Source organism: Grus americana, chromosome 1 (assembly GCF_028858705.1).
Source record: "Grus americana isolate bGruAme1 chromosome 1, bGruAme1.mat, whole genome shotgun sequence".
Lineage (NCBI taxonomy): Eukaryota > Metazoa > Chordata > Aves > Gruiformes > Gruidae > Grus > Grus americana.
The window spans coordinates 7,832,257-7,859,624 of NC_072852.1; the positions used below are offsets into that span (position 1 = coordinate 7,832,257).

Sequence of the window (27,368 nt, forward strand, 5' to 3'; positions counted from 1 at the left end):
TTGTTTTGCTCAGCCACTTCCGGCGGCGGCGGCGGTGGCGGCGGCAGCGGTGGCGGTTGGGGTCGCCATGGACATCCTGAAGCGGGAGATCAGCCGGAAGCGGCAGCAGCTGGAGGAGAAGGAGCTCGTGGGGGTAAGGGCGGCCGGGATGGGGCCCGGGAGCCGCCCGAGGTGGGGGACCGAGGCCCAGGAGGCCTTCCGGGATGGGGGCCCGGGGGAGGGCGGCGGGAACGGCCTAAGGGGGAGGCTCGGGGCGGGAGGGGCCCGGGACGGGGCCGGGGAACGGGAGAGGAAGCGAGCTAGGAGAGGTTTTGGGGTAAGGGGATCCGGAGCTGCCCAGCGTGCGGTTTGGGAGTGCGAGGAACGGCCCAGGATGAGGTTTGGGAGGGCCGGGAGCGGCCAGGGTTCGGGGCCTGGGGAAGAGGCGCCGGAGTGGCCCGCAGTGGGATGAGGAGACTGGGTCAGGAGGTGTTCAGGGTTGGGGGACCAGACAGTTGGGGGCGCAGAAGCAACCTGGCTTCAGAGCCTCGCCGTGTGCCTTTGCCTTTCGGAGCTGGTTTTAGTTATTTCAGGCACTGAGAGATGAGAAAAATCTGTTCCACCTTCTGTGAACGATGTGCAGATCCCTTTCCTCACCACTGCTGCCTTCTGTTCATAGCAGTAGCAGGGTCGCAGAGATGTGTGCGCGCGCGCTGAGTGTGTTAGCTTAAAAACACACAGAGTAAAGCAGAGCGCTTTTATGCGTGTCTGAGTTTAGGTTTTGGCGTTAGTGGTTGAAGTAGGGAGCTGTAATCGGAGGCTGCTGTAGGTCAGGCAGCAAAGTATGAAGAAAGACGTAATAGTCCATATTAATCAAGGGAAGTGGTTCAGTGTGACCACAGTTGCCAGCGGTTGTGTCTGGAAGGTCTTATCAAGCACATTTGTACATAGGTGCACCAAGCAAGCTTACAAAATACTCTGTACAAAGTTGATTTCTTCTGCCTCCTTGATTTAGTGTAAAATGACATGTTTTGTGGGGTTTATTTAAACAACATTCCTGTACTCCAACCTGGGCCTCGTGCACGTCTGAAGCAAAGCTTTATGCTAAGGAGTACCATGGCCTGACATGACAGAGAATGTGTTTTTTTAAAGCGATGGTGAACACATTGTACTTTTAAGTCTGCTTATACATATGTGCTGCAAAGTCACTCTATATTGCTGGTTTTCAGAGGTGCTTCCAACTAGTTCCTCCTTTTACATGACAATGTAGCCATCTCTATGAAAGGATGTAGCTGAATTCACCGAATCAAGTAAGGAAGTTTGAGCCATTTTTGCCCAACTATGCAAAACTGTAAACCGTTAACAGTTTTCCTCTTTTTTAGGGAAATAAGAAATATTTCAAACGCAGTGAGTTAGCTAAAAAAGAAGAGGAGGCCTACTTTCAGAGATGCGGCTACAAGGTATGGTAATTGTTCTTCCAGGAATTTGTATGTTTACTTTGAAGTCTACATTTTAATTACCAACAGTATAAATGTTGTTAATGATCATTGTTGTTCTTTGTTCAATCTGTTAATGTTATACATTAGCCTGTAAATGAGAAGCCACCTGGAGAGGTATGAGATTCCAAAACAATTTTCAATGCAGGAAAAGATATGCATGTTATACAGCTACTTAAGTTTGTGTTATGGTTTGGCTTTTATTTATTTTATTTATTTTTTTGTGGAAAGCATGAAGTGGCTTGGGATTAAAGCTTGTCTTCCTTTCTTTTTAAATTGTGCTGTTAGGCATGAACACTGGATCTGATATAGCCACCTTCCCCCACCCTTATCAGAAAAAAAAAAAAGGATACATTCGGATAATTTTATCCATTCAGATAATTTTCACGGTCTTGTCAAAATATCCAAAAGAAATCAGTATAGTGTGGACACATATTAAAAAGATCTGCCAACTTTCATACTGTATACATTTGTATTTGGTTTTTTGGCCATCAGCCATCCAGCATTGAAAGAGTGCAACAACAGCATTTGTTTTCTTGCTGGCAAAAATACTAGAAAACAATTGGTAACCTAGGGCACATTTTGAAACAAATGAGTGATCTGGAAGGCTTTATCTGCCTTGTAATGATGTCAGGGCAATAGTTTACTGAGATGGAAAGACTGCTGTTCTCTTTTACAAGTGTGTGCGTCTGCCTGCCTGCCTGATTATACGTGTACGTGAGGGGGTTTGCATTCCCTTGTGGAAGATAGAGGCTCATAATCTTGTTTGCTGTTACTGGGCACAAATAGGGGCTTTGTTTTCAACTGAACTTTACCCAGTTAGTGACTTATTCTGAAACCTTGATCTATTAGTAGAATATTTGAACATTAATGCCAAAATGATTCTCAGAATGCGCAGCATATAGTCATGAGAAAGTGTTCTGTGAATGCAGTCGCTCTTCCAAGTGGAAAAGACTACGTGATGCTTTTTGAGCATTAGCTTGAATTCCTCAGAACCTCAGATGGAGGTTAAAATGGAGTTATCTGTGCTGCTGCAGCACCAGTTTGGGTTTGAAATGTCACCCTGAAAACAGTTTTAAAATAAGTTGCTTTGTTAAATTTAGTACCTTATTAGAGCCTCCCAGATTTCTGCATTTGATCTCTACTGTATTAATGAGATGTAGAATATAGACTGATTTCTTTTTAAATTCAGGTGCTTTTTTGCTTTGCTTAGACTTAGTAAGTTCTAATAATTTGACTTGCTTGAAGAAAGCATTGAAACAAAAATAACTGTGGTAAAGATACCGCTTGTAACTTGGTGTCCAGCTGACAGAACGGATCAAATCTTTTCCCCCAATGCTGCTGTCTCTTTATGATTTGAAGAATGTTTGTAAGTTAAAATTTGTACGTATCCTTCTGCCATGGGAGTGTATTTCTTTATATTTATGCACTTCTTCCATATTTTCTGTCCCCTGTCAATTCCCCCTTTCCTGCATCAATGGAAGTTTTATTTTTCCCCTCCCTTGATGTGTTAAGCATTGATTTGATTGTCCTTCCCTTGCTTGTTCCAAACACCTGTGGTTGTAGGATTGATGTCTGTGCTTGCTAGTATAGCTTTGAATATAGATTTGTGGCTGAATCTTATAGCTGGAGCCACAGAGGTGGATCCTTACAGCCACATGGAGCCATACTGACACCAGAGTGCAAGACTGGCACGTTGGCCTGAAAGAATAGAAAACCTTCTTTAAAAAAATCTGCCTAGTACATTCATCAAACTGATCAACCCGAATACAGACTGGAAATGACAATGTACTGCCCGTGCATGGAGAATGCTACAGGGTGCTATAGGATTAAGTGAAGCATTTCCCTTTTGGCAAGAATGAAAGGGAAATAAATTCTAATAAGGAGTCTAGGAAAAAACAAGATGTGAGTAAGTACTGGAAATGTTGCCTTGTTATAGGAATATTACCAACAGCAATCTGCTTATGCTGTCAGAAGCGTGAAATTTGAGCTTATAAAGGGAACTGTAGTTACATGACTGCTGTCTCAAAGTTACTTTGATCAAAGAGTTGTTTTGCATTATTAAAATATTTGAGAAATGAAGAAGGAAAGGTCTGTTTGATTCAGGGACCTTCTTTTAGATTAAGTAGAGTTGTTAATGAGATCCCATCCCTATGAAGAGTGGAGGTGCCTTTTTTTTTAACCCGCAAGAAACTATGGCAAGCTTGTTAGAAAGATGTGTTACCTTAAACAAGCACCTCTTAAACCCAATAGAAACCATGGTTCACTGCTAATGGTACTCAGCTCGCTGAAGCTGTAGGTAATAAACATTTTAAGCTGATACTGCCACCAAAAGAAGCAGCCCTGCTCTCCATGCCCTGAGGTTTTAATTTCTGCCCTTATGTCAATGCATGCGCTATGACTGGTGAGCTGGATGAGGAGGTAAAGTGAAGTGGGCTGGGAAGAGTACCTTTCTTTGTGTTTGCCAGATTATTTTCTGTTTGAATCATTTCCCCCATCTGGTTCATCACATAGCAATGCAAATGCTTTTGCATGGGTAAGGAGGATAAAGCAGGGGCAGGAATCAACAGGCAGAGGGTGTATTTGCTATTTTTGGCACCAGTGCTGACATCTGCCTGCTAAAGTGCCAAACTTTAGCAATTGTCCTTTCTATTTGCTATAGAGACTGCTTCCTGCAACCTGCAGAAGTGTTAGTTAAATCCTGATACTTTTAAAAGCTTTTATTGTTCTGTGACATTCAATTATACACAATAAAAACTATGAAACTCAAGGTTGAGTTGTCATATTAAAATCTGTGTTCCAGAGTTCTGCATTTTCACGTTGCTATCAGTATATGGGTTTATTTCCATCAGCACATTAGTAATTGTCTGTTGAATGTAGGTACAGGAGCAAGAAGAGGAGGAGAAACCACTGACTTCATCAAATCCAGTGCTGGAGCTCGAACTGGCAGAAGAGAAGTTACCAATGACCCTTTCTAGACAGGAGGTAAAATCAATCGTCATGAACAGACTATTGAGTTTACAGCAAATGCATCTGAAATTTCTTGCTAGGGCTGCTTTTTCTAGTGAAGTGTACTTTTTATGGCAGTTTGTATTAAATACTAAGCCTCCATTTTTACAGTCAACAATGATGAGGCTTTGGGCAACGTGGTCTAGTGGAGAGTGTCCCTGCCCATGGCAGGGGGGTTGGAACTAGATGGGCTTTAAGGTCCCTTCCAACCCAAACCATTCTATGATCCTGTGATTCTATCATCACTCATCAAGGATCTGCTGTCCGATTGAATGCATAAGGAGGTACAGATAGATAGAGCCTCTGTCATACGGATTTGCACAGATGATGTTTAACAGCTCTTTCAGATGACTTCTAGAATAGTACCCTGAATATCAGTATAATACTGATAATACTTGATAGTTGGATAATACTGAAGATGGCATGCTGGTTTTCCCCAAGAATTTTTCCTCCACGTTCTTTTCTTTGTAGCTCATTGGTCTGAAGCCAAATTTAGAAACTAAGTTTTGGAAGTTCACCTTGATTTCTAGAAGAAAAAGTCCTGAAGTCAGAGCAGCTGGTCTGTTCTTTGACCTTTCTAAGGATAAAAATACCTATATGAATGTGAGTTTACAAACGGCTCTATACCGCAAAGCAGAAGAGAAGCAAGAAATTCAAAAGTACAGAATAAATTCTAATCTTGGAAATACTGAGATTTACAGCTGAGATCATCCAGGGATGTCACATGTCACAGAATCACAGAATGGTAGGGGTCGGAAGGGACCTCTGGAGATCATCTAGTCCAACCCCCTTGCTAGAGTAGGATCACCTAGAGCAGGTTACACAGGATCGTGTACAGGCGGGTTTTGAATATCTCCAGAGAAGGAGACTCCACAACCTCTCTGGGCAGCCTATTCTGGTGCTCTGTCACCCTCAAAGTGAAGAAGTTTTTCCTCATATTGAGATGGAACTTCCTGTGTTCCAATTTGTGTGCATTGCCGCTTGTCATGTCACTAGGCACCATTGAGAAGAGTCTGGCCCCTTCCTCTAGACATCCACCCTTAAGATATTTATAAGTTGTTGATGAGATCCCCTCTCAGTCTTCTCTTCTCCAGACTAAACAGGCCCAGCTCTCTCAGCCTTTCTTTATATGAGAGATGTCCCCTTAATTTTGCAAGATGCTTACTGTTTTTTACAGGAGTATACCACAGTATATCGCAGTATGAGCTATTGGTTTCATGTTTGGTTTGAGGTTTGGTCTGTATGTCCTGTGTAGTGCACACTGTCTCACTGCTGTTGATCTGCTTGGGTGCACATGTCGGTCGAGGTTTAGATGTTGCTGTGCCAGCACTCCATCCACCCTTGGTGTTGTGATACATTTACGAGTCAAATGCTTGCCAAGGTACAGCAAGACACTTGAACTGAATAAACGAATTAATATCTGAATTCATTTAGTTTCTTGTTGTCCAGCCAGTCTGTTGGTACGATGAAGTGGTGGCATGAAATGAAGTGTAAGCCCTTCTCTTGATCACCAAAGTGTTGCGTGGTGATTCATATATCAATAAGCCTATTGCTTGATACACTAAATAATTAATGGTAGGTATAAAGAAATTTAGAAGCAATGCATGAGATAAGGAATCAGGAGAATAAAGTTCAGTTTCTAGCTTGGTCCATGACTTTGCAAATCAGCTGAGGGAGGATATTATACCTCTGTTATTTCTAGTTTTAAAGTAACTAACACATTAGATTATGGGACTTTAATATTAGCCAAATGCTTAAGGATGAGAATTTTCAGCAAATCATCTTGCAGATGTGCTGGGACAACCTGCAGCCTAGTTAGGGAGTATTTTTATTGCCCTGGACAAGTAGGTGCGTGAGATTATCGTCAAGTTCCTTTGTGATTTTGAAAATGATTTTGAAGCTTGGCCAGAGGGATGTGTTTGTTTAAAAAAGTCAGAGCAGGAAGAAGTTAGGCTATACCAAACGGCTTGGGATTTTATGCAAAATTTAGATTGGTAATATTTGGAATGACCTTTCACTGAAATACCGTGGGAATTTTATATTTAGATTGTCAAGTATCTGGAACATTTTTCTACTGCTTAAAATATTGCCATTTCCTCTCCAGTCCAGCTCAGCTTGTTATTCTAAGCAAAGTAAATAAATCTGTCGTTCTGGACTTTATTTTGCTTCCTTTATGAGTTTGCGTAAGGGAATGCTCTGATTCCTTTCAGGTTATCAGGAGGTTACGAGAGAGAGGTGAGCCAATCAGACTGTTTGGAGAAACAGATTATGATGCATTTCAACGTCTGAGGAAGATAGAAATTCTTGCACCTGAAGTGAACAAGGTAAGAGTGGCTAGCTATTAGTTACTTATTTGTAGTGACATAACCAATGAGGAACCCTATAAAAATTACAGAAAATAGGTTTCAGTAACTGTTAATTTTCAGGAGAGAGGGGTAGTACAGAGTAAAGAGAAATATCTGCTCCACCTCATTTATTGCCTGAGAAAGTATGTTCAATGTCATAGCTTTGTACACAACTTAAATTCCTTACGCTGGACAGTTCAGCCCTGGGCCCTTTTCAGTTGAAAAAGAGGCCTTCAGGTGGCAGTAATCCCCCAGCCTGTGCTCTTACCTGCTTTTTAACCAGCAGAGAAGACAGTCATTCACTGTTAAAACTAGCCTGTGTCTGTGATTATATGTGTTTCTGAGAAGGTGCAGGTTAGTTGGAGGAGGACTGCATTCTGTCTTTCTGGTATGGAAATGATTTTTTCAAATCCCTTGATTCCAGAGCTGTAACTTGTTAGGTAAACTTCATTTTCACACACACACACCCCGTCAAGTAGCCATCAGTTCAAAAAATGACTAAAAGATATATCATAGTTAACTGATTTATTCCTTTTATCTTAAGAATTGGTCTGTTAAGTGAGGAGATGCAATTGGGGTTTATTTTGCTGTTAACCAAAATTTGCCACCCAGCTAAGAGAGTGACAGTTTGGATTTTCTTCCCTAATTAGTGGCAAACTAAATTATTTGAAACTTCTTTGATGGAAAAGGAAAGCCTTTACCTGCTCAAGTCTTTTAAAAAAAAGATAAACAGATCTGAAAGTTTAAAAAAAAAAAAAATTCTGTCAGTGAAAGCTTCCCCCCAGTGACATCGACGAATGTAGTAGGAGTATTAGGAAATAGTAAGGTCATAAATAGGATTGTGTTGGATTTTTTTCACAGTCAGTCCTGTTGCTATGTGTTGCTTAAAATGTGGATAGTCGCTATAACCAGTTTGTGGTTCAGACATTTTTAGACTACTAAATGATTAATAGAAACACTCCAGACAGTCAAGTGTGATGATGGAAGAGGGGAAATAACTGTGTATATGTATTCCCAGTGGAGCAGCTGAATTTATCTTAGGGTAAGAAATGTCATACTCCTTTATAGAGCTTTATAATTTATGTCTCAAGATAAGAATGCAAGTCCTCTAACTGCGACTAAGCTGAGTTTCTTATTCTATTTAAAAGCAGCTCTTAACTACAGCATCAGTTTGAAACCATATATGTATTATTTTTATCACCTATTCTAGAGCAGGGGATTTTAAACACATACATATAAAACATTCTGCTATGTTTAAATCATTGGTAATAAGGGGAAGACATAAATATTTTATGTGATAGTACCAAAGGAGTGTTACCTACCTTATTTCCAGGCTTTTTCGGGACAGATGTGAAGACTTCTAGAGCTGATGATGGTTATGATGTATTTTCTGTTTTGGGGTGGTTCAGTGTGTTCCTTGAAGAAAACGTCTTGAAGAAACTCCTAGAAGTTGATTCAATCCTCCATGCTTTTCTGGTGAAAATATGGTAAAAAGTCTTGTTCATAGGTGTGAACATTGCAGAAGTTCATGCATCTTCTTTTTGTTAAGTGTTGAAGTGATCCAGAAACTGTTCTTTGAATTCAGTTTCAGTTCAGACAACAAAGCTAAACCTTTATGCATTTTTTTACAGAGTTGGGCTTTTCTTAAACAGATGTTGGATGCTCACTGTGACAGGACTGAATTGCTTTTACTTAGTTGGGTTTTTCTTTGTAAATGCATCATTTCTTATCTTTTCCAGGGTCTGAGAAATGACCTGAAGGCTGCTTTGGATAAGATTGACCAGCAGTACCTGAATGAAATTGTAGGCGGCCAAGAAGCAGGAGATGATGACTCACAGAATGACTTGAAAGTCCATGAAGAGAATACTACTATTGAAGAACTGGAGGTATGTGATGGGTAGACTTTAATTAAAGGATTTTAGATGTAGTATATCATTACATTGTTGTGAGAAAACTTTGTCTAAACCATCCTGAAGCTATCTTGCTTCCAACATCGTTCTGAAAATTTGTTAAATATGTTTTGTTAGGAAATTTAGGTTTCTAAGCCATGAGTTGCACCATGGGTGCCTACAGTGGACATGTGAAAACTCAAGCGGTCTTTGTTTACAACCCCTCACCCAGAAGAGGGTGGGAGTTACCTGCAAGGAAAGAGATACGGTTAGGATTGCCTCTGCAGGGGTTTTGGAAGTAGGGAATTTAATAAAAATACATTACCTGGTTGTAAATTCTAAAGCCTTTCCAATGAGGGTAATAAGCTTAGTACTGATGAATTTTCTTTGTACAAGAAAGATGGAGTCTAAGAAATAGACACACAAAAAGAATGTTTGATATAAAATCATCCAGGACAAAAAAAAAGTGGACATTAGAAGTAGGCAGATCACAGGAAATGTCAGAAGTGCAGAGATGACGTGTCCCAGAAACTTTAGTGCAAATGACTGCTATGTTCTGAAAGAATACCACAGTACTTGTGTAAGTGAGCGGAGACTGAATGCCATGAAACGCGTTCAGCACCTGGTATTTTAGGGTATGGTTTTGAAAAGCACATTAACTTGAGCTGAAGACTTTCACGCTTAATCTTCAAAACTCTTTGCAGAAGCTAATCTTCATATCATCCTTCCAAAAATGTGTTTAAGAAATATTCTGATTTATAACTTAAAAGCTTAAATTAATAAATTACTATTAGGAAATAGCCTTTGGCTTTCTTTTGTTAGAGGTTCTGGTACAGAATAGTTGTAGTACCAGAATGGATAACAGTTGTAATGGGGCTGCAGTTACCGCTCTGTTAGTTCTCAAAATAGCCCCTTTTTGAGGTATTAGGGCAGGCTTGATTTGAGCCATGAAAGTAATTTTTTGTCTCAAAAGTTTGAAAACACTGCAGTCTTAATTTTATGCTACTTTATCTGGATTCCCTTGAGTGTAAAGGCTTACAGTGAATTTGGTTCCAAATCTAAAAGATTTTTTAAGTAAAACTCACTTTGGAAATGTGAGAATAATGAAAATAGATTATAAATCCAACTATACCTACTGGAAAATGTTTCTTAAAATACTGTTAGTATTAACAGTTTTGAGGTTTTGGCAGGACGCTAGAGAATTGGAGCATATTGTTGGGATTTTTTGGTGAGTTTTGAGTTTTTTCCCTGATTTGTTCCCTCAATTTCACAGTTACAATTAAGTGAAATGGTAAAAAGCCCTGATACAACAGAGGATTAAAATAGCTTAACAAAATAATTAGGTTAATTGATGGCTTTTGGGATCTCAAAAATGCAATACACCCACAGTTCCCCTTAATACAGTGCTGTCAGCTGCTAATTATGCCAATAATTTAGTAGTTAATGAATGAAAAATTACTGTTGCATTGACATTTCAGAAATAATCGTATTTGCTTTTTGACTTAAATGGTTTTAATAGATTAATGAATCTCAGTAACATATAGTTGTTCAGTCTGTTTTGTAATGAGTGTTTTGTATTACTGGTGGAGTTTATTAGAGATCACAATGCAGTGAATCACGCTCTACTGCGGTGGTGGCGGCAGCAAACTTCTCAACAACGTGGAAATAATTGCCTTTTTTTCTCCTGTTCCAGGCTTTGGGAGAATCCTTAGGACGGGGTGATGATCACTATGATATGGACATCATAACGAAGTTCTTGAAGGTAACAAACTCTGGTTTATTAGATTAATTACTCTGTAGCCTGTGTCACATCTTCTACTGTCGCACAGATATATTTGGTGAATAGAAGGGCTGCTTCCAGTTGCTTGGAGAGAAAAACTTGCACATTATGCTTAAGGTGTGGGGTGGTTGGGTTTTGTTGGGTTTTTGCGGGTTTTTTTGTTAATGCTTGGCACTCCACAGCCTTGGTTAGTCACAGTAGTGTCTTCTGCTAGACCTGGGAAAGAGCTGTTGAGAGAGCAGCATTCTTCAAAATCTGGTTCTACTTTTCCAGACAAAATCAATATGGTTTTGATTTTTATATGATAATTGAGGCAGTTGTATGTAGTTGCTTCTATGTACAACTATGGCATTAAAAACTTCCGCAGAGTCCCTGCCTCCTTTCCCCAGGAACAGTGCAAGCTGAAATGAAATGCCAAAATGTCACCTGGTACCGTTAGGTGAAATAAGAGAATTTTAAAGGAAGTCCAGTGGCTCTGCTGAGGAAACAGGTTCAAGTGGATGGTAGAAAATAGTTTCCTTGTTTCTTGGCAAGAAGCCTGCATTGCCTCTCATTTGAGTCAGCTGGTCCCTGTATAACTATTGTGATGAACGGAAGTCACAGCAAGAGTCAAAGCTTTCATTTGTGTGTGCCAGATGCTTTGGTATTTTAGTATAGTTTGTGTGGGTAGTCAGACAAAGAAAGCTCAAAAATGGTTTTCTAGGTGGCGTGAAGGTATGTTTGACATATTTGCCTTCCACTGTGCTGAGTTTTCACTGTGATCTTTACTCTTCCTTAGGCTCCTCTGCAAAAGTTACCCTGAAACATCATTATTCTACTTAGATTTCTGCTCTTATATGTACCCCTCCTCCCTCCCAGCACTGATAGCTGCATTGTTGTTTCCTTGTACATGCCTTTTCATATGTGCTCCTCCCTCACCCACGTGGTTTTACGATAGGAGAATTGTTCATATCCTGCCTTGCCTATCCCTCTGAAAGAGACTTGTCTTTTCAATTCAGATTTCTCCAAAAAACTCATTTTGCCATGGTGGCTTAAACCACTCTCCCCATCTGTTTTGCCGAGGTAGTCACTAGATGGCACTATGACACAATTTTGCTTGTTCTTTGTACAGTTTCTTCTTGGAGTTTGGGCTAAGGAGCTGAATGCCAGAGAAGACTACGTGAAACGGGGAGTACAGGGAAAGCTGAACAGCGCCACTCAAAAGCAGACAGAATCGTACCTCCGGCCACTCTTCAGAAAACTTCGGAAAAGGGTGAATCACTTTTAAATGTCACTATCCTCTAAGACTTTAACTTCTGCTTTCCGAGTACCCAGTGGTTAGTGCCCTTTCCTAAGTAATGTTTTCTTCACTGAAGAAGAGAGGATAAGTGACTTGGTCAGGGTTTCTGTGTCCAGAGCCCATGACTCCCAGTTCTGACCTTTTTATCTTGATCAGTGAATTCTTCTGCCTACTCACTGCTTTTCCAGGTGTTGCTTTATGTATCACCTGTTCATTGGGTTGCAAATGTGATAGAGAATGGGGATTTTATTTTGCACTTTGCCACTAGCTACTAGGTGTAACCACTTAACCTCTCTTGCTTCAGTTCCTTCATCTAAATAACAAAGATGTTTTCCTTTGTTAAAGTCCTCAAGCTAGGGTAGGTGCTAAACATTGCGTAAGTGCTGAGTAGGATGATTTTCCTGAGCTGCTGTTCTGAAGTAAAGATGTGTTTTGGTTTTGTTTTGTTTTTTTCTTCTCCTGTAGACACTTCCTGCAGACATCAAAGAATCAATAACAGATATTATTAAATTCATGTTGCAAAGAGAATATGTGAAGGTATGTTTGTTTGCACTCTTCTGGCACATTCAGGCTGTCTGGTTCTAATTGACTGAGTTTGTTAATTCAACATTCTCATTTTTTTGCATTTTGAAGATATATAGCTGGAAATACACACAATGTATATTCAAACAAAATGAAAAAAGGCTACTAAAGGTTAGGCTCTGGGTCGTGTTTGATCCGCAGCCTGTCCAGAAGATCTTTTGAGGCTGGTGAAACTGCAGAGCTTTGCAAGCACAAAGAGAATTTTTCTCAGAGATGGTTACATTAAGTCACTGGGGAATCCTGTATGGGTTACCTGATATTGTAAGGTTAAATGAAGGCATTGAATTATTAGTAATAGGGTCTTGATTAATTAATTAGGAATTAATTGAGGTGAACTGAGTTATTGAATATGAGATACGGTCCCTTTCTTTGGCTATGCTAACGTTAGCTGGCCTGGTAAGGTTGAGGTAAGTTAATGAAAAGTTTTTTGGACAAAGTCTGCCTACTGGAGGAGGCAGAAGTACTTTGGCACACAAGATCAAAGGCAGCATTAGGTTTTGTTTGTAGCTGCCTTCAGAAGTGGAACTCAGATACCAATAGCATTTGCTTAAGCAGCTTGTGCATGCAGAGGAAATTGAGCTGTGTTGTGCCTTTAAATTTCTCATATTTCATATTATTCTTGTGAGACTTGGGATAATTTGTCAAGTAAGCAAGCAAACCTCCTTTTGTTATTGAAAAAACTTTAGATGGCCTAAGGCAAGTTTAATCCAAGTCATTTGAAAGTAGAACTGAAAGTGCGGGATGTATGATAGCGGGGTTTTGTTTCGGGGCTTTTTTTTTTCTTTTGGTTGTCCTACTGTAAATGAGAGGTGATAAATGAACTCTTTATCAGTGAGTCTTGTAGCTGCTTGCTAACAGCGGAGGAGTGTCCTGCTCCGCATCCTTCTTGATGCTGTTTCTGTAATTGCATATATATGGCTGTCCCCCTCACTTCCTAGTTCTCAATTGTCATTTTTTAAGCCCTGTACTTCTCTCTTCCTTTTTCCCTTTCTTTTTATTAATTTTCCCTTCAAGTTTTATCCCTGTTCTTCCCCAGGGATGTTGTCTGCTACAGCTTTATGTTAAGAAATGGGATCTGCTATCCTGATGGGCAAATTTCAAATTCATTTACTGCTGCTCCTGCTCTGTTCATAAACATTGTTACAAATGTGCTTCTTTAACCCAGTTTTGTCCAGAGCTGGTTTTCAGCCCCTTTGGAAGCTAGCTGTTCTCCCCAAGAGCTGTCAGGCTCCAGTACACTGCTGTGTACCAGGTGACCTCACTTCTGCACACACGACATCAGCCTGCAGTGGGTTGCGCTTACAGACAGGTTCCCTGGTCTAGTCTTCACCCAAAATGACAAGGGTTGTAAAGGTGATTACAGCAGAAAAGCTTATGGGAGCCTGAGAAGGCTGAGTTGAAAATAGTCCCAGTAAACTTTAGTCTCCAGTGCTTTCTTTCACTGGGTAAAGTCCATGGTCCTTGTTTCCCTTATAGTTCAGCAAAAACTTGAATTGTGTTAGGAATATGTGTTGTAAAATTGGTTAATATCGTGCAATGAAACCTGATTCAGAGAGACTGGGATATGTGTTGTTGCTATATCCGGCAATGCAACAATGCTCAGCTTTCTGATGCTCTTTCTGTTTTGCTAAGAGCATATGTGCTGTATTTTTTCAGGCGAACGATGCCTACCTTCAGATGGCTATTGGAAATGCTCCCTGGCCTATTGGCGTCACTATGGTTGGCATCCATGCTCGAACGGGTCGTGAAAAGATTTTCTCCAAGCACGTAGCCCATGTTCTCAATGATGAAACTCAGAGGAAATATATACAGGTAATGTTAGCTTTGGAAATCCCAGCAGATTTGCTTTTGAAGTTAGGGGATCTTTGAGAAATATTAGTTTCAGGTGATGTGGTAAGAAGGTCCTAGAAATGGAGAGTTGCCTTAGTTTAGGTCAAACATGACATCCATTTAATAGGTAGCTCATCCTGGACCTGAAGGCTCTTCAGTGCTGGGCTAGGAATGGCGTCTATTGGGTTTTTCTACATCTTAATTATTGTGATCCTGTATGAACGCGGAAGTCGCTGTGAAGACATGCTTCATTCTCCTGAGTTCCTTTGCTGCTTAACTCATGGTTTGAACATCATGGATGGAACTTAACACCATGAAGTACAGTCCTTCTGACTATTTCTGCAACTAGATAAATGCATTTATTTTTCAAACACACCTTTCTAACAGTGTGGGCTCAAAATTCCAGGTTAAGTTCCTCCTGTTGTAGAGGAACTCATTCATACTCATGTCATGAACAACTTTTGCTTGTGGAATTAGTAGCAGTGGTGTTTTTCTTGTTTGAGGAAACAAGTCTCCTCTCCTTGTATGGTTAAATGCATTTGCCTCTTGCCAGTTGCAGTTTCATTGAGATAAAAGCTTTCTGGCTTAACTCTAAAGCCTTCAGTGCAGCATCATGGAACTCAGAGGTTCTGGCAGGGGAGGTTTACATAAACGTTTTCCTGCTGTGGCAGAAGGACTCCCATTGCTTTTCAGCTTCTGCAGATGTCTGCAAGCAGATTGCTTGCAAAATGCAACTTCCCCTTCTATCTTGACTCTCTTTGTATTGGGGCTACAAGTATAAACTTTGGTTTCTCTTCGACTGTAGTTTTTAATATCATGACCTGAGAAGGTACCATTCTGAAGCTGCAGACACAGCCAACAAATTAAATTCAAGCAATTGGCATGTAGATTATACGACTTCAGAGATTTATTCCAGTTAGTGTCGGACTTAGACTTATAGACTGGTTTGGGTTGGAAGGGACCTTAAAGCCCGTCTAGTTCCAACCCCCTGCCATGGGCAGGGACACCCTCCACTAGACCACGTTGCCCATAGCCCCATCCAACCTGGCCTTGAACACTTCCAGGGATCCAGGGGCATCCACAGCTTCTCTGGGCAACCAGTGCCTCACCACCCTCACAGGGAAGAATTTCTTCCTAACATCTAATCTAAATGTCCCCTCCTTCAGCTTAAGGCCATTCCCCCTTGTCCTGTCACTACACTCCCTGATAAACAGTCCCTCTCCAGCTTTCCTGTAGCCCCTTTAAGTACTGGAAGGTGCTCTAAGGTCTCCCCAGAGCCTTTTCTTCTCGAGGCTGAACAACCCCAACTCTCTCAGCCTGTCCTCACAGGAGAGGTGCTCCAGCCCTCTGATCATCTTCGTGGCCTCCTCTGGACTTGCACCAACAGCTCCATGTCTTTCTTGTACTGGGAACCCCAGAGCTGGACGCAGTACTCCAGGTGGGGTCTCATGAAAGCGGAGTAGAGGGGCGGAATCCCCTCCCTCAACCTGCTGGTCACACTTCTTGTGATGCAGCCCAGGACACGGTTGGCTTTCTGGGCTGCAAGCGCACATTGCCAGGTCACGTTGAGCTTATTGTCCACCAGTACCCTCAAGTCCTCCTCCTCGGGGCTGCTTTCAATCCATTCTTCACCCAGCCTGTAGTTGTGCTTGGGAATATTTAATGGATGAAATAGCTTACGTTTAACATAGACTAACAACAAAATTAGTTTAAAAAAGGCATTTGGACTCTGAAGGAAGATTGTTGTGGGCCTCAGCATGGCAATAATGCTTCTTCAGTTTTGGTGAATAACTGGCCATTTGTCCATTTGCCACTCTCCTAGCAGAAGGATCTCTACTCTGTAGTGTTGCTTGATCTCTCTTAGCATACCTTGTGGAAGATACAATGTATATGAATTCCCTGGTTTGTCCCTTCTCTGCTTTTGGGGTTACATCGGTTGGTCGAGGAAATCTTCATCTCCATCTTCCCACTGTGAATTTCATATTGGTGCTTCTGAATTACACAACTTACTGAAGCGCCAAGACAAAGTTGGCTTTAAACATGTATATTCTCCATGTTGGTTTTAAATACCAGGACTTGTTTAGCTAGTCTCGTTCAAACTGGAGCATGGAAGATTATCTGCGCTCTCAGCAGTTACATCCAGCTAACATGTTTCTGATTTACAAGGAACCTGAGATTGTAACATCCCAAACAGGGAGTCATTACGGCGCTAGGACATATTTTCCAGACAAGCCTGCATTGAAAAGGCCAAAGCATCCTCTGTTGAATCATTTTTCCCTTCAGTGAGGAGCTGTCTTCCATGATGAGTGTCTAATGAGAGGCATATGACTCTGTCATCTTGGAGTACCATGTCACTGCTAAATTACGCTACCACCGCAGCAGTTCTCTTTCTTCTTTGTTAGATTTTTCTGCGTGACTTGAAAGAAAATAATCACAGGGTTTGTGTTGTGTTGTTTTTTGGCAATCGATGCCTTGAAAGAACTGAAGAGAAAAGTCCACATTCTGCCTTTCTTCTTGATTACTTCTTCACTTTGCCTCCATGGTGTAGGTCAGGTGTGGTACCACCATGGGGAGGAAGGACATCTCTCCTCCTGAGAAACTGTTTGTTTCTTCTTGTAGCCATGCACCTTGTTTTGGTGTCAGAAATTGCTTTTTGCTCTGTAGAGTTACTTTTAATACTCAGGTTTCTTTTAAATAGCTTTTCTTATGATAGTATCGTTTTCTCCTGTGGTGGTAAAGAGGGATTAAAGCATTACTGTGATCCTTCACTATCAATCTATCATGAGGGACTGAAGCTGTAGTCTCTTCAGTTATGCCACAGACTCCTAATATTGGAGATGACTTTGCAGGCAGAAAGATTCATAAAACAACCCCAAAATAGCAGCCGTTTGTCTTGAATTCTTCTTGTTAAGCTTAAAAATACTGTAGACTATTAAGTTTGTTTGACAGCTGCAGTTTTATTACAGAATTGTCCTTGTTTCATTAATTCCTAGGGGCTGAAGAGGCTCATGACCATTTGCCAGAAGCACTTCCCAACAGACCCATCGAAATGTGTGGAATACAATGCGTTATGAGGCTCCACAGTGTCCAAGGCGTGAGTCAAATTTTGATCTCCAAGACCCAGAGAGGAGCGAAGAGATGGAGTTTGTGCTTTAACACCAACAGGAACCTAGGGTGGGCTTTGTGAAAAAGCAAAAAGCAGCAGATTTTCTCCACCTTCCTTTTTATAATCCCTGTTTATTCAGATTTCTTTTTAAATCTATGTTTTACGCTGAACACATCCAATATACAGCGGGAGGTGGGGGGGGGGTTGAAGGGAGTAGGACCAGGACGATGACCAGGGGACAGTGAACACGACCCTTGTTTTTATTTCAATTCATTATTCCAGGAACTGTACAGACTGACCTGTTTCCCATATCTTAGAGCTTTAGACGAGACTCAGCCCTGCAAGGAGCGTATGTGGAGTTTTTTGGCTGCTTTCCCATTGGAGACTCATGTGGGGAGATGATTAGAGGGAAGCAGTTGAATCTGAATCTTGGTTATTTCTGTAAATATGAAGACTTTAATGGCTAATCTTTCATGTGGTATTTATCAGGAGGAGGAAAAAAAAAAGTTTCTATATTTCTCAGCTGAAAAATACAGCCAGCCTCAGTGCAAAGAGGTTTTGATCTTGAATGCATCTGATTTGGCTTTTTTTTTTACTAACGACATTTTTAATATAAACCTTCTGGGCTTGGGGGAAGTAATCTTATGGCTCTTGAGGCTTTCAAATCCCATTTTTATACGTCTGGGGAAAATTTCAGTCTGCTGGGCATTACAGAGAAAATAATTAAGACCTCCCATGACCACGTACAGTATTTCTACCAGCCACAACTTTTTACTATTGTGCATCTTGACCAGGAATGGTGAAGAAACTCACAGAAACGATGTCAAATTCTGCATGAACAGTGAAATATCGAAACTTTGTTAGTGGTGCAGGCTGACAGTTTTAGGCTGAAATCATGCGGGTTTTTTAACTGCAGGAAGAGCAGTACCCCTGCAGCAGTATTACCATGTCCTTCTCTTAAGGAGGTGTTTTGGGTTTGTGTGGCAAGGTTTTGGGGGGTGGGGGGGGACAACTACAGAAGTGGCTTCTGTGAGAAGCTGCCAGAAGCTTCCCCCATGTCTGACAGAGCCAATGCCAGCCAGCTCCAAGATGGACCCGCTGATGGCCAAGGCCGAGCCCATCAGTGACGGTGGTAGCACCTCTGGGATAACAGAGTTGAGAAGGGGAAAAAACAACTTAGAGGCACTTTTGCAGCCAGAGAGAGGAGTGAGAAGATGTAAGAAACTCTGCAGACACGTAGGTCAGTGCAGAAGGAGGGGCAGGAGGTGCTCCAGGCACTAGAGCAGAGATTCCCCTGCAGCCCCTGGAGAAGACCATGGTGAGGCAGGCTGTCCCCCTGCAGCCCATGGAGGTCCATGGTGGAGCAGAGGTTCCACCTGCAGCCCGTGGAAGACCCCACATCAGAGCAGGTGGAGGCACCTGAAGGAGCCTGTGACCCTGTGGGAAGCCCACACTGGAGCAGGCTCCTGGCAGGACTTGTGGCCCTGTGGAGAGAGGAGCCCACACCAGAGCAGATTTGCTGGCAGGATTTGTGACCCCATGGGGGACCCACGCTGGAGCAGTCTGCTCCTGAAGGTCTGCACCCCGTGGAAAGGACCCACGCTGGAGCAGTTGGTGAAGAACTGCAGCCCGTGGGAAGGACTCAGGCTGGAGAAGTTGGTGGAGGACTGTCTCCCATGGGAGGGACCCCAGGCTGGAGCAGCGGCAGAGTGTGAGGAGTCCTCCCCCTGAGGAGGAAGGAGCGGCAGAGACAAGGTGTTGGGCCTGGGAAGAAGGGAGGGGTGGGGGGAGGTGTGTTAAGATTTGGGTTTATTTCTCATTGCTCAACTCTGATTTGATTGGTAATAAATTAAACTAATTACCCCAAGTCAAGTCTGTTTTGCCCGTGATGGTAAGTGCTGAGGGATCTCTCCCTGTCCTTATCTCGACCCACGAGCTTTTTGTTTTATTTCCTGTCCCCTGCCCAGCTGAGGAGGGCAGTGACAGAGCGGCTTTGGGGGGCACCTGTTGTCCAGCCAGGGTCAGCCCACCTCAGGCCTTTCTAGGACTTGGAGTGAAGCTCCAAACAAACCGTTGATCACTGAGGGGCTGCTCACAACCGCTGCATGGGAGAACTGCGACCTCAGCTCTGTCTGGCCCCACAGATGCAGCGGAGCCGGTGCTGAGCCCACTCCTCTGCAGTCAGTGAGAGGGGAGGACCTGCTCCTGGCTGCCCAGGGTGGGATTCAGGCGGGTGTTTGGGTCTGGTTCCCACCTGGCACGCGTGGGCTGAGGACTTGTGTTTTGCTGCTGCAGCAGTAGGCCTGGGACGATGTGAGCCGAACCACCTCCTGAAGAAACTTGTTAATATTCAGTGTATTGGTTTGTCCGAGTCCTCACCTCGATTGGAAGTGTGGAGCAGGAACAGGTGCCCTCCTCTGAAGGAGCTACCTGTCTCCCGTGGGTATCCACCATGTCCCGTGGCACTGTGAGACGTGATGGTGGGGGATTCCTGCTGGCAGTGAGTTTGGAGACACATCTTGAGGAACTTCAGCTTCTTCTGGAGACTCTGCATTCTGAAGTGTCTTTTTGGACAAAGGAGCTTTTCAGTCTGGAGTGTCTGACCCCAGAGAGAATGTCAAGAGCTTAAACAGTTTAGAAGTAATAAAAATGAGGCTGAGGAGACCTAACCGGCGCTTGGGGAGGGGCCTGTGGGGAATAAACAGGGATTTGGGGGGAGAAGCTGGGCAGATGTCAGGAGCACGGAAGAGTTTCATTAACAGTGGTGTCTGGTGATTTTTTTCGCAGTGCTCCCTACAGATACTCTTCAGAGGCATTATAACAGGAAACATTTATAAAACTGCAACTTTATCCCTCTCCCCACCCAGATGATTTCCTGAGCTGTTTCTAAATCTTCATCCTGACCTTAGTTTTGAACTCCTTAAATAATTGAGGGCCAATATTGTCCCTTGTTTAGAACAGCTGTAATTTCCCTGGAAAGTGCAGCAAGTGAGTAGCCAGGGGATGGTTTAAGGAGCATCGTAATGTTTGCTTTAGCGGGAACTGGATTCCTTAGGGCATTTGCAATCATGTTAGATTTCTTTTCCCCCCTCCCAATTTAGAGCTAATTATTGAGGAGAGTTTTAATGGTACCCAGAGCACCGGTTTGAGTGGGGATGCGCCTCCTGTAGGGACGTGAATTTGGGGTTGGAATGGTTTAGTCTGATCAGGTTTTAAAGAATGTAATTTAAGCAACGTGCCTCCTTGCTGACAGTCCCTGAAATACAGCCGCCTTGCTTGAATGAATCCCATGACGGAAGAACTTTATCCCCTTGCAATTCGTGGAATGGCGCTGCACGGGGAACCGAGGAACTGAGAAGTACTTTCTCACGGCATGGCTGTGTAAGAGTTTCCAGCTGTCCAGCACGTGAGAGCCAGCTTTGGTCCTCGGGGGATCCCAAGGAGGGGGGACACTGTTACGGCAGCTGCTTTTCATCATCGGTTAGAGGCTCTTTGCAGCTGGATGGCCCCAAATTACAGCTACCAGACCATGATCAAATAGTTAATAATGCCTTTTAGCAAAAAAAAAAAAAAAAACCCCAAACCCCACCGGAGTCTAGTTGAGGGACGAGTGGGTGTGGTGCAGCTGTCACAGGGCTTGACAGTTTTTGTGGGGAGGGTATGTTTCAGTTTAGGGATTTAGACTTTTCCCTCTGGGCTTCTCCAGATGTTTATTTCTGATAATTCTTGCATTAGGCGGAAATAACTCTGCTGAATCCAAAGATGTGTAGCCTTAGGATGAAGTCATGCTTTCACCGTAGCAATGGCGGGAGTGTTTTTAGGAGTACAGTATCCCGGTTGGTGGTTGCAGCCCCTCACCCCTTCCCCAGCCCAGCAGCGGAAGGGGCTGTGTGAGTGCTACTGGCAGAGTATGTGATACCTGCCTTATATCAGCATTATCGTGCCCGATGGCAGTTAAATGCCTTTAATTCCTTTTTTGCTTTGTCTACACTGCTGAAAGGCTCTTAGGGTGGGTGTGGGGGGGATCAGTTTGTTTTGAGTGAGGAATGGACGTAAAATCCCCGTTATTGATCCAGAATGACTTCACTCCTCTGGGGGAGGAGGAGGAGTACGTGGTGCCCTTGAAAAGGTCTGGTGTGAGGGTGTCAGTGCTGGTGTTGACTCTGGAGCAGGCTGTCGGAAAAGCCGCTCCTGGTGTGTTGTAGGGCTTCAAGAGGTGCTTGCAGCAGTACCGGAGGCACTGGCAATAAACCTGAGGCCAAGTCCCAGAGTTTGGGGGATGTCTGAAAAATTTCACTGTTGCCACTTTGTCCCATCCCAAAGCCTTTTGGAGGTCTAGTGGAGGGTGTCCCTGCCCATGGCGGGGGGGGGTTGGAACTAGATGGGCTTTGAGGTCCCTTCCAACCCAAACCAGTCTGTGATTCTGTGATTCTATGATTCACTACGCAAGATCGTCCCTGTGCGGGGAGCGAGGCTGATGGCCAGGCTGCCCTCCTGGCTCCTGGTTGGTGCCACTGGCGGCTCCCCGTGGCGCGGGGGGAATCGGGTGTGTGATACAAGAGATGCTTGGTGGAAAGGAGCGCCCTGGGCAGTGGGAGTAAATGGGAAGAGCGGGAAGCAGCTGCGCTGGGACGTGCGGACGGGTCCCATGCGGAGAGCGCGTGGCTGTGCGGAACTGCCGGCCCAGCTGGGCGGCTGCAGAGGTCACCATGGAGGGGAACGGCAATACTAAGCGACGTCCCTGATCCTGTGCAGGGGCCAGGCTGCTGGCAAAGCCCCCTCCGAGCTAGAGCAGTGTCTGTGGGGTGGTTCTCGGTGCTGCTGCCTCAGGAGCAGAGATTAACCTGATGCTTCTTCAGGAATTCAGCCCAAGGAGCTGGCGGTTCCTAGGAGCACTGGGGCGAGCGTGCTGGCGCTCAAGCCTGTCCTACGCACCTTGGCACTGCTGCGAAGAGCCTTGTAGCTCCTTTGCACCCAATTCATATCAGCGAGTGACAATTTTAGTTATTTCAAGTTACATGAGTTAGAAGTAAATACTATTTTCACGACTTTGTTTCCTACTGTGGTGGGAAGTCAGTCCCGCAGTTCCTTGCTGCTCAAGAGAACACGCAGTGGAGCAAGCAGGGATCTGCTGAGTGTGAGTGCTGAATCCCAAGGGATCTCTGAAGGACGGGCTTTTGGGGGGGAATGCCTGGCATTTCCTGCCATCAGGCCCCTGGCAGCAAAGGAGTGGGTCCCTCCCGGGATCCCTGGCCAGCTGTGCGCACATCTGGACTGAGCATTTCACAGAGGTGGTGGTGCGGTTGCCCCGGTAAGGGTTCCCCAGGTGCTGTGCCCTCTGGAAAAGACCACTGCAAGGTTTCATTTTGAAAATGCTTTAATAAGGAAGTGTTGACAACACCGTTTTGCAAAATGTAAAGGTAACTATACAAATTCTTAATACAAAAAGAATAAATTAAAAGCAGATCTTTTTTAATTCTGCAACTTTTTCTACAACATACATATTTTTCCTTGATTACAGTTGAACAGAATCCAGTAAAATCATTTTCCATGCTCTAAAGTCAATTTCAGGAGAGACCTAATTTTTTTCTTTTTTTTTTTAATCTTTTTTTAAACTAGAGAGTCCATTTTACACAACTTGTAATAAAACTATTGACATTAATATATATGTAAAACTTTACATCTAGTTAACTAAGCAGTAACTGGTCATCTGATAGCACCTGAATGGAGATCGGCTATGCCTGAAACTAAAACTAATACAGAGTGAAAACAAATTGGACTGTTTCAACATTTTCAACACTCGACTGCATATAATATCATTTAAAAATAAACCCTGCCTCCCAGTGCGGCCCGGTGCGCAGACCGTCCACCCGGCTCCTGGCTGAACAGAGGGAGCGTCAGACGTGAGGACTAAGAACGCGATTGTGGCTTTATGTCAGATGGAGCCTTGAAAAATAAAAAAGTAAAGGAGGGGTTAAGTTGGTAGTCAAGTGCTTGTATATAATAGCTATGTATATACCCCTCCGTGTTATACTTAAATATGTTAATCCCATATGATTAACATTTTATGTACATTTGTGTTTAATTGAATTGAGCTAAACAGTAAAACCTGTTTTACTTAATCTGTCTTTACTACCAGACTGGCTGCTCACGTGTGCCTTGATTGCAAAACAGAAAAGCAGAACACAAAGCAAAACTCAATCCGTTTCTAGAAAGCTTTTTCTCTACTCCAGCCTGTTTGCAATTCAGGCTAACCATTTATTTATTTCTTTTTCCTAATTTCAGGGCTGCCACCTTTTAACCTTTGCTGCAAAACTGCAGATCTGGTCTTGGAGGAATTACTGTTTCTTCCTGTAGTGCCCAGAGGCCTCATAGTGCCGCTGTTGTTGAATTCTTTTTAATTAAAAGAAGGTACACAGAAAAAAAACCCCGAAACAACCCAGAACCACTTACCAGGGAAATTAAAAAGAAAACAGACAGTTGCTCAGAGCCCCTAAAAATCCGTGGGCTAAATTACTTGCTGCTGCTTAATTTGGTCCTTATTTAATCCTTTCGCTTTAGCTACCGAATCTTATCGGTAAATGTCACTAATTGGTGCTATCTCTTATCCAGCTAAAAATCCAATTAGGAGCTTGAAATAATTCCATGTTAGACCCCAAAGCACAAAGAGATGGTGAAACCAGCATTTTGCACATCCAGATAACAGGTGCTGTCTCACCGCTGTCTGCTCTTCCCAGAGATGGGTTACGAGGCTTCAGTTACTGTCAAAGGGGGTTGTACTCCTGCGGCGATTCTTCGTGGAGGTCCAGAAGCACGAGGCTTGCACGGCTACCCTTAAAAACCCCTTGCTAGTATAAAAAAAAGTATGCTCTTTTTTATTTATTTTTTTTTTCCAGAGGGATAATTCATTTAGACTTCCTGTGTGAGCATGAAAGAGTTTCCTTCCCGGCTCTGGCGTGGATTTCCCTGGACAAACGACAGCCTCTGCTGCCCACCGCTGCCCCGTCTCTGCGAGGCCACCTCCCCTGCCTGCCCAGCGATGTGAGATGGCAGCAAGCGCAGAGAACTGAAGCAAACACTTCTCACGTGTGTTGCAGAAAGGTATTCACATGAGCCGCTCGCATTAATTTTTAGAACACCCCCCCTATCATCTTTCCAAGCCTAATTTCGAAAAGCCCATTCTCTTTTAAAGCCTGGAATGCAGTTTTCCAGCAATCTTAATACCAAAAGGTGTGGCAGCCCCCCAAGTCGCGGTGTTTAATTTTCAACGTTTCGCCCTACTTTGTCTGGTAGACGCTATTGTTATTCTTGGAACACACACACGCACACACACTCGCACTTTTTTTTCCCCCCTTTTTTCTTAAACTAAAGCTAACTTCAGTTTCTGCTTTTCACAAAGAAACCCCCCTCCAGCCGTTTCTTTTAATGCCTTTCCCATAGGAAATCATCGTTTGCACGCACAAACGGGGGAAGGCCGGGTGCCTCCCCCCATCTAGTGGCAATAAAAACAGCATAGCACCGCAATGAAGACTAGACGTGCCAGCTTCAACATCCACCTAGATTGTGCACTTGTTCGTTACAAAAGTGTCTTTGAGGCCTTTTAAAGTTCCATGGCTTGACATGTATAAAGCATTGCTCAAAAGTATGTGTAAACTTGCAGCTCCTTCCATGACGCTCTCGCACGATTCCTTTTGGTATCAGCAGGCAGCTCTCACTTGTTTCCAACACCTAATTTCGTTGTTTCTCTTTTCTTGTGGTCGCTTCTCGCAATGGGAAGATTCGCCTGGTCTGCTGGTTGTTGGACCCCGCTGCGGAGCCTTTCCCTTTCCTGACAGACCGGTTCTCCCACGCAGCGGTACGGTACGCTGGGTGACGAGCCCTTTGCTACACTGGTGCTAATGAAGGGAAGATGAGCGGAACAGATATGTTAATGCAGCTTTACCGTGTCAATTAGATTGTGATGTGCTTTCCCTTTGATTTCATGTTAACGCTTTGTGCAGAAATCGATTAGAATTTATTGGCTGTGTCTGTTTGTAGAAAGGGGTTTTTTTTTTTGGCAATTTTTATCTTCATCAGAGTATTAAAAACCAAACCAGCAGGACCCCAACCTCTCTATGTATTGCCAGGCACAGAGATGCTGTGAGTAGCAGTACTTGCCTCTGCTTTAGATAATGCCTTTGTAAACCTCGTTTGTCCAGTTTAATAGTAGCTTGTAGACAGCGATGCTGTGATACCAGCCCAGACCTCCAGTGTGTCTTCAGCACATTGAGTAATTTTACTTGCACGCAGGTGGGCTCAAAGCAAAGGAAATGCCGTTTTAAGGAGGTGGTCTTGTCTGCCATTGAGTTAAATGAGAGAGGTGTTCTTGTCGCAAGAACTTGCTGAGCAAACTTACCCTGCTGACGTTGGTGTGGCAATCTTTGGCAGTGCAGATCTGATTGCGAGACTCTGATGCATCTTTGAAGTGACGGGATTTTGCTATTTCATAACAGATGCACTTCCAGGACTATGATATCCATTTCTCAGCCTCTGTCCCATTTTTTTCCGCCCTCCCCCCCTTTAAACTAACGCTCTGTTGGCTTCTGATCACAGGTCATGGAAACCTTACTGCTATTACGTGCCACAGAACAGTAAGATTTGATGTAAACCTTGAAAGGCTTCCATAATTTCAAAGGAAAATTGATTTTTAACTTGCCGACTGGCTATTGAGATGGCTGCTCATCTGCACCCACCGTGGGGGGCTGTGCACCGGTCTGGCAATGGGACACACTGCGCTCTGTTGCTGTCATGGTGGATGTCTCAGGGCCAGTGTTCTGTAAATGTCATCTTGAATTGCATCGTGAGAAAAGTGCTTAAAGTTGAAGCTGGTGCTGGGTGACAGTGCATCTGGGTAAGGCAAATGAGAGGCAGTGAGGTGATCTCAGAATGGCATTGATGTGATTAACTTGAGGTCAGGGGTTCACACTAGAGTCCCAGGCTTGGCTTTTTCCTGCCCATACCACTGGACATCTGCTAATTCCGGATAGAGGGGAGAATCCAGGAAACAGCTATCATTGTAGCTCCTGCAGGAGAAAGGAAACTTTGTTAGGACAATGAGGGCTCCTGGGAAGCTCAGCCCTGGGCATAAAACATTGTGTTATGGGTGGGGAGGAACGCAGGATATTCAAATCCACATCTGCAGGTACCCCCAGAACCGACGTCTGGGGTGAGCTCAGCATGCGAGGCCCTGCCTTGACCCAGTTTGCTCTTGCCCAGTGGTCCCATTCCCCCAGCAACCCGCCTGGTGCAAGAAGGCAGCAGAAGCCCGAGCTCTGGCAGCCTCTCCAGAATTTTGGAGGATGCTCAAATGGCAACAGGCAGAGCTGTTGTGTTTTCAGCCCACTGCTGGCCAGTGGTAGGGGCTTTGTGAAGGGGACACGCTAAAAAAGAGCAGAGCGGCTGCTGGAGGGTGAGAGCTTGTGGCCGACTTCACCAGCTGTGTCCGTCCCACCACCCATGGTACCACAGCTGCCTCTGCTTTCTCTGTTTGTGGCCTCTTCCCTCCGGGGGTACAGCAGCAGGGCTCTGCCTTGCCTGAAGGGCTCTGCCTTGCCCAAAGGGCTCTGCCTTGCCTTCCTGCCCGGTAGCGAGCTGGGGTAAAGAGATTTTCAGTAGAACACTCTCCAGGGAGCACAGCAGCCATCCTGGCCCCAGGCTGCATTACCTAGTGGGAACATGGGAGGAGGAGGAGGGTGGTGCTTTCCTTTAGCACTTCTGCTCTGGGCAGAGGCTTCTGCATCACCTGGCAATCCCAGTTACGTGGCTTCCCAGAGGTGAGCCAGCAAGCGATTAGTGGGAGGGTGCCAGGTCCAATGTGGAAAGGACCATGTGTTGTAGGTAGCCTAGGCCTCATCTTGGGGCACCTCTCTTCACAAGCTTCTTTTGCTGTATGGCTTTTTGTTTGCTTGCACAGAGCAGGCAGGACAGTTTATGGGAATTCTCTTTGCTATTTATCTTAAAGCTCCAATCGCAGTCGGCTTCTGGCTTAGTCTGCATAGCTCCTTGCCAGAGGAAAATACTGAGGTCAAAATCTT

At 43.9% G+C, this 27,368-nt stretch overlaps 2 protein-coding genes across 11 annotated transcripts in view; one reads left to right on the plus strand and one right to left on the minus strand.

Moving 5' to 3' along the window:
• Positions 1-8: 8 nt before the first annotated feature.
• On the plus strand, positions 9-24,322 carry PRPF18 (pre-mRNA processing factor 18). Of its 5 annotated transcripts, XM_054813277.1 has the most exons (12): positions 22-133; positions 1,362-1,439; positions 1,566-1,592; positions 4,356-4,460; positions 6,695-6,808; positions 8,569-8,715; positions 10,412-10,480; positions 11,610-11,750; positions 12,243-12,314; positions 14,016-14,171; positions 17,183-17,283; positions 24,192-24,322. In XM_054813277.1, the coding sequence occupies exons 1-11, from the start codon at positions 68-70 to the stop codon at positions 17,261-17,263; spliced, it is 1,056 nt and encodes a 351-aa protein (XP_054669252.1). In that variant the 5' UTR covers positions 22-67; the 3' UTR covers positions 17,264-17,283; positions 24,192-24,322. The 5 variants fall into 5 exon arrangements, with proteins under 5 accessions (XP_054669251.1, XP_054669253.1, XP_054669252.1 ...); XM_054813276.1 differs by lacking the exon at positions 24,192-24,322 and having other exon boundaries at positions 9-133; positions 17,183-17,868; XM_054813278.1 differs by lacking the exons at positions 1,566-1,592; positions 24,192-24,322 and having other exon boundaries at positions 9-133; positions 17,183-17,868.
• FRMD4A (FERM domain containing 4A) overlaps positions 22,661-27,368 on the minus strand; it is a 382,867-nt gene continuing 378,159 nt past the window's right edge. For all 6 annotated transcript variants that reach the window (XM_054813272.1, XM_054813275.1, XM_054813273.1 and 3 more), the window contains one exon: positions 22,661-26,357. In XM_054813272.1, the coding sequence (XP_054669247.1) occupies positions 26,255-26,357 (103 nt within the window). In that variant the 3' untranslated portion in view covers positions 22,661-26,254. The remainder of the gene's footprint in view (positions 26,358-27,368) is intronic.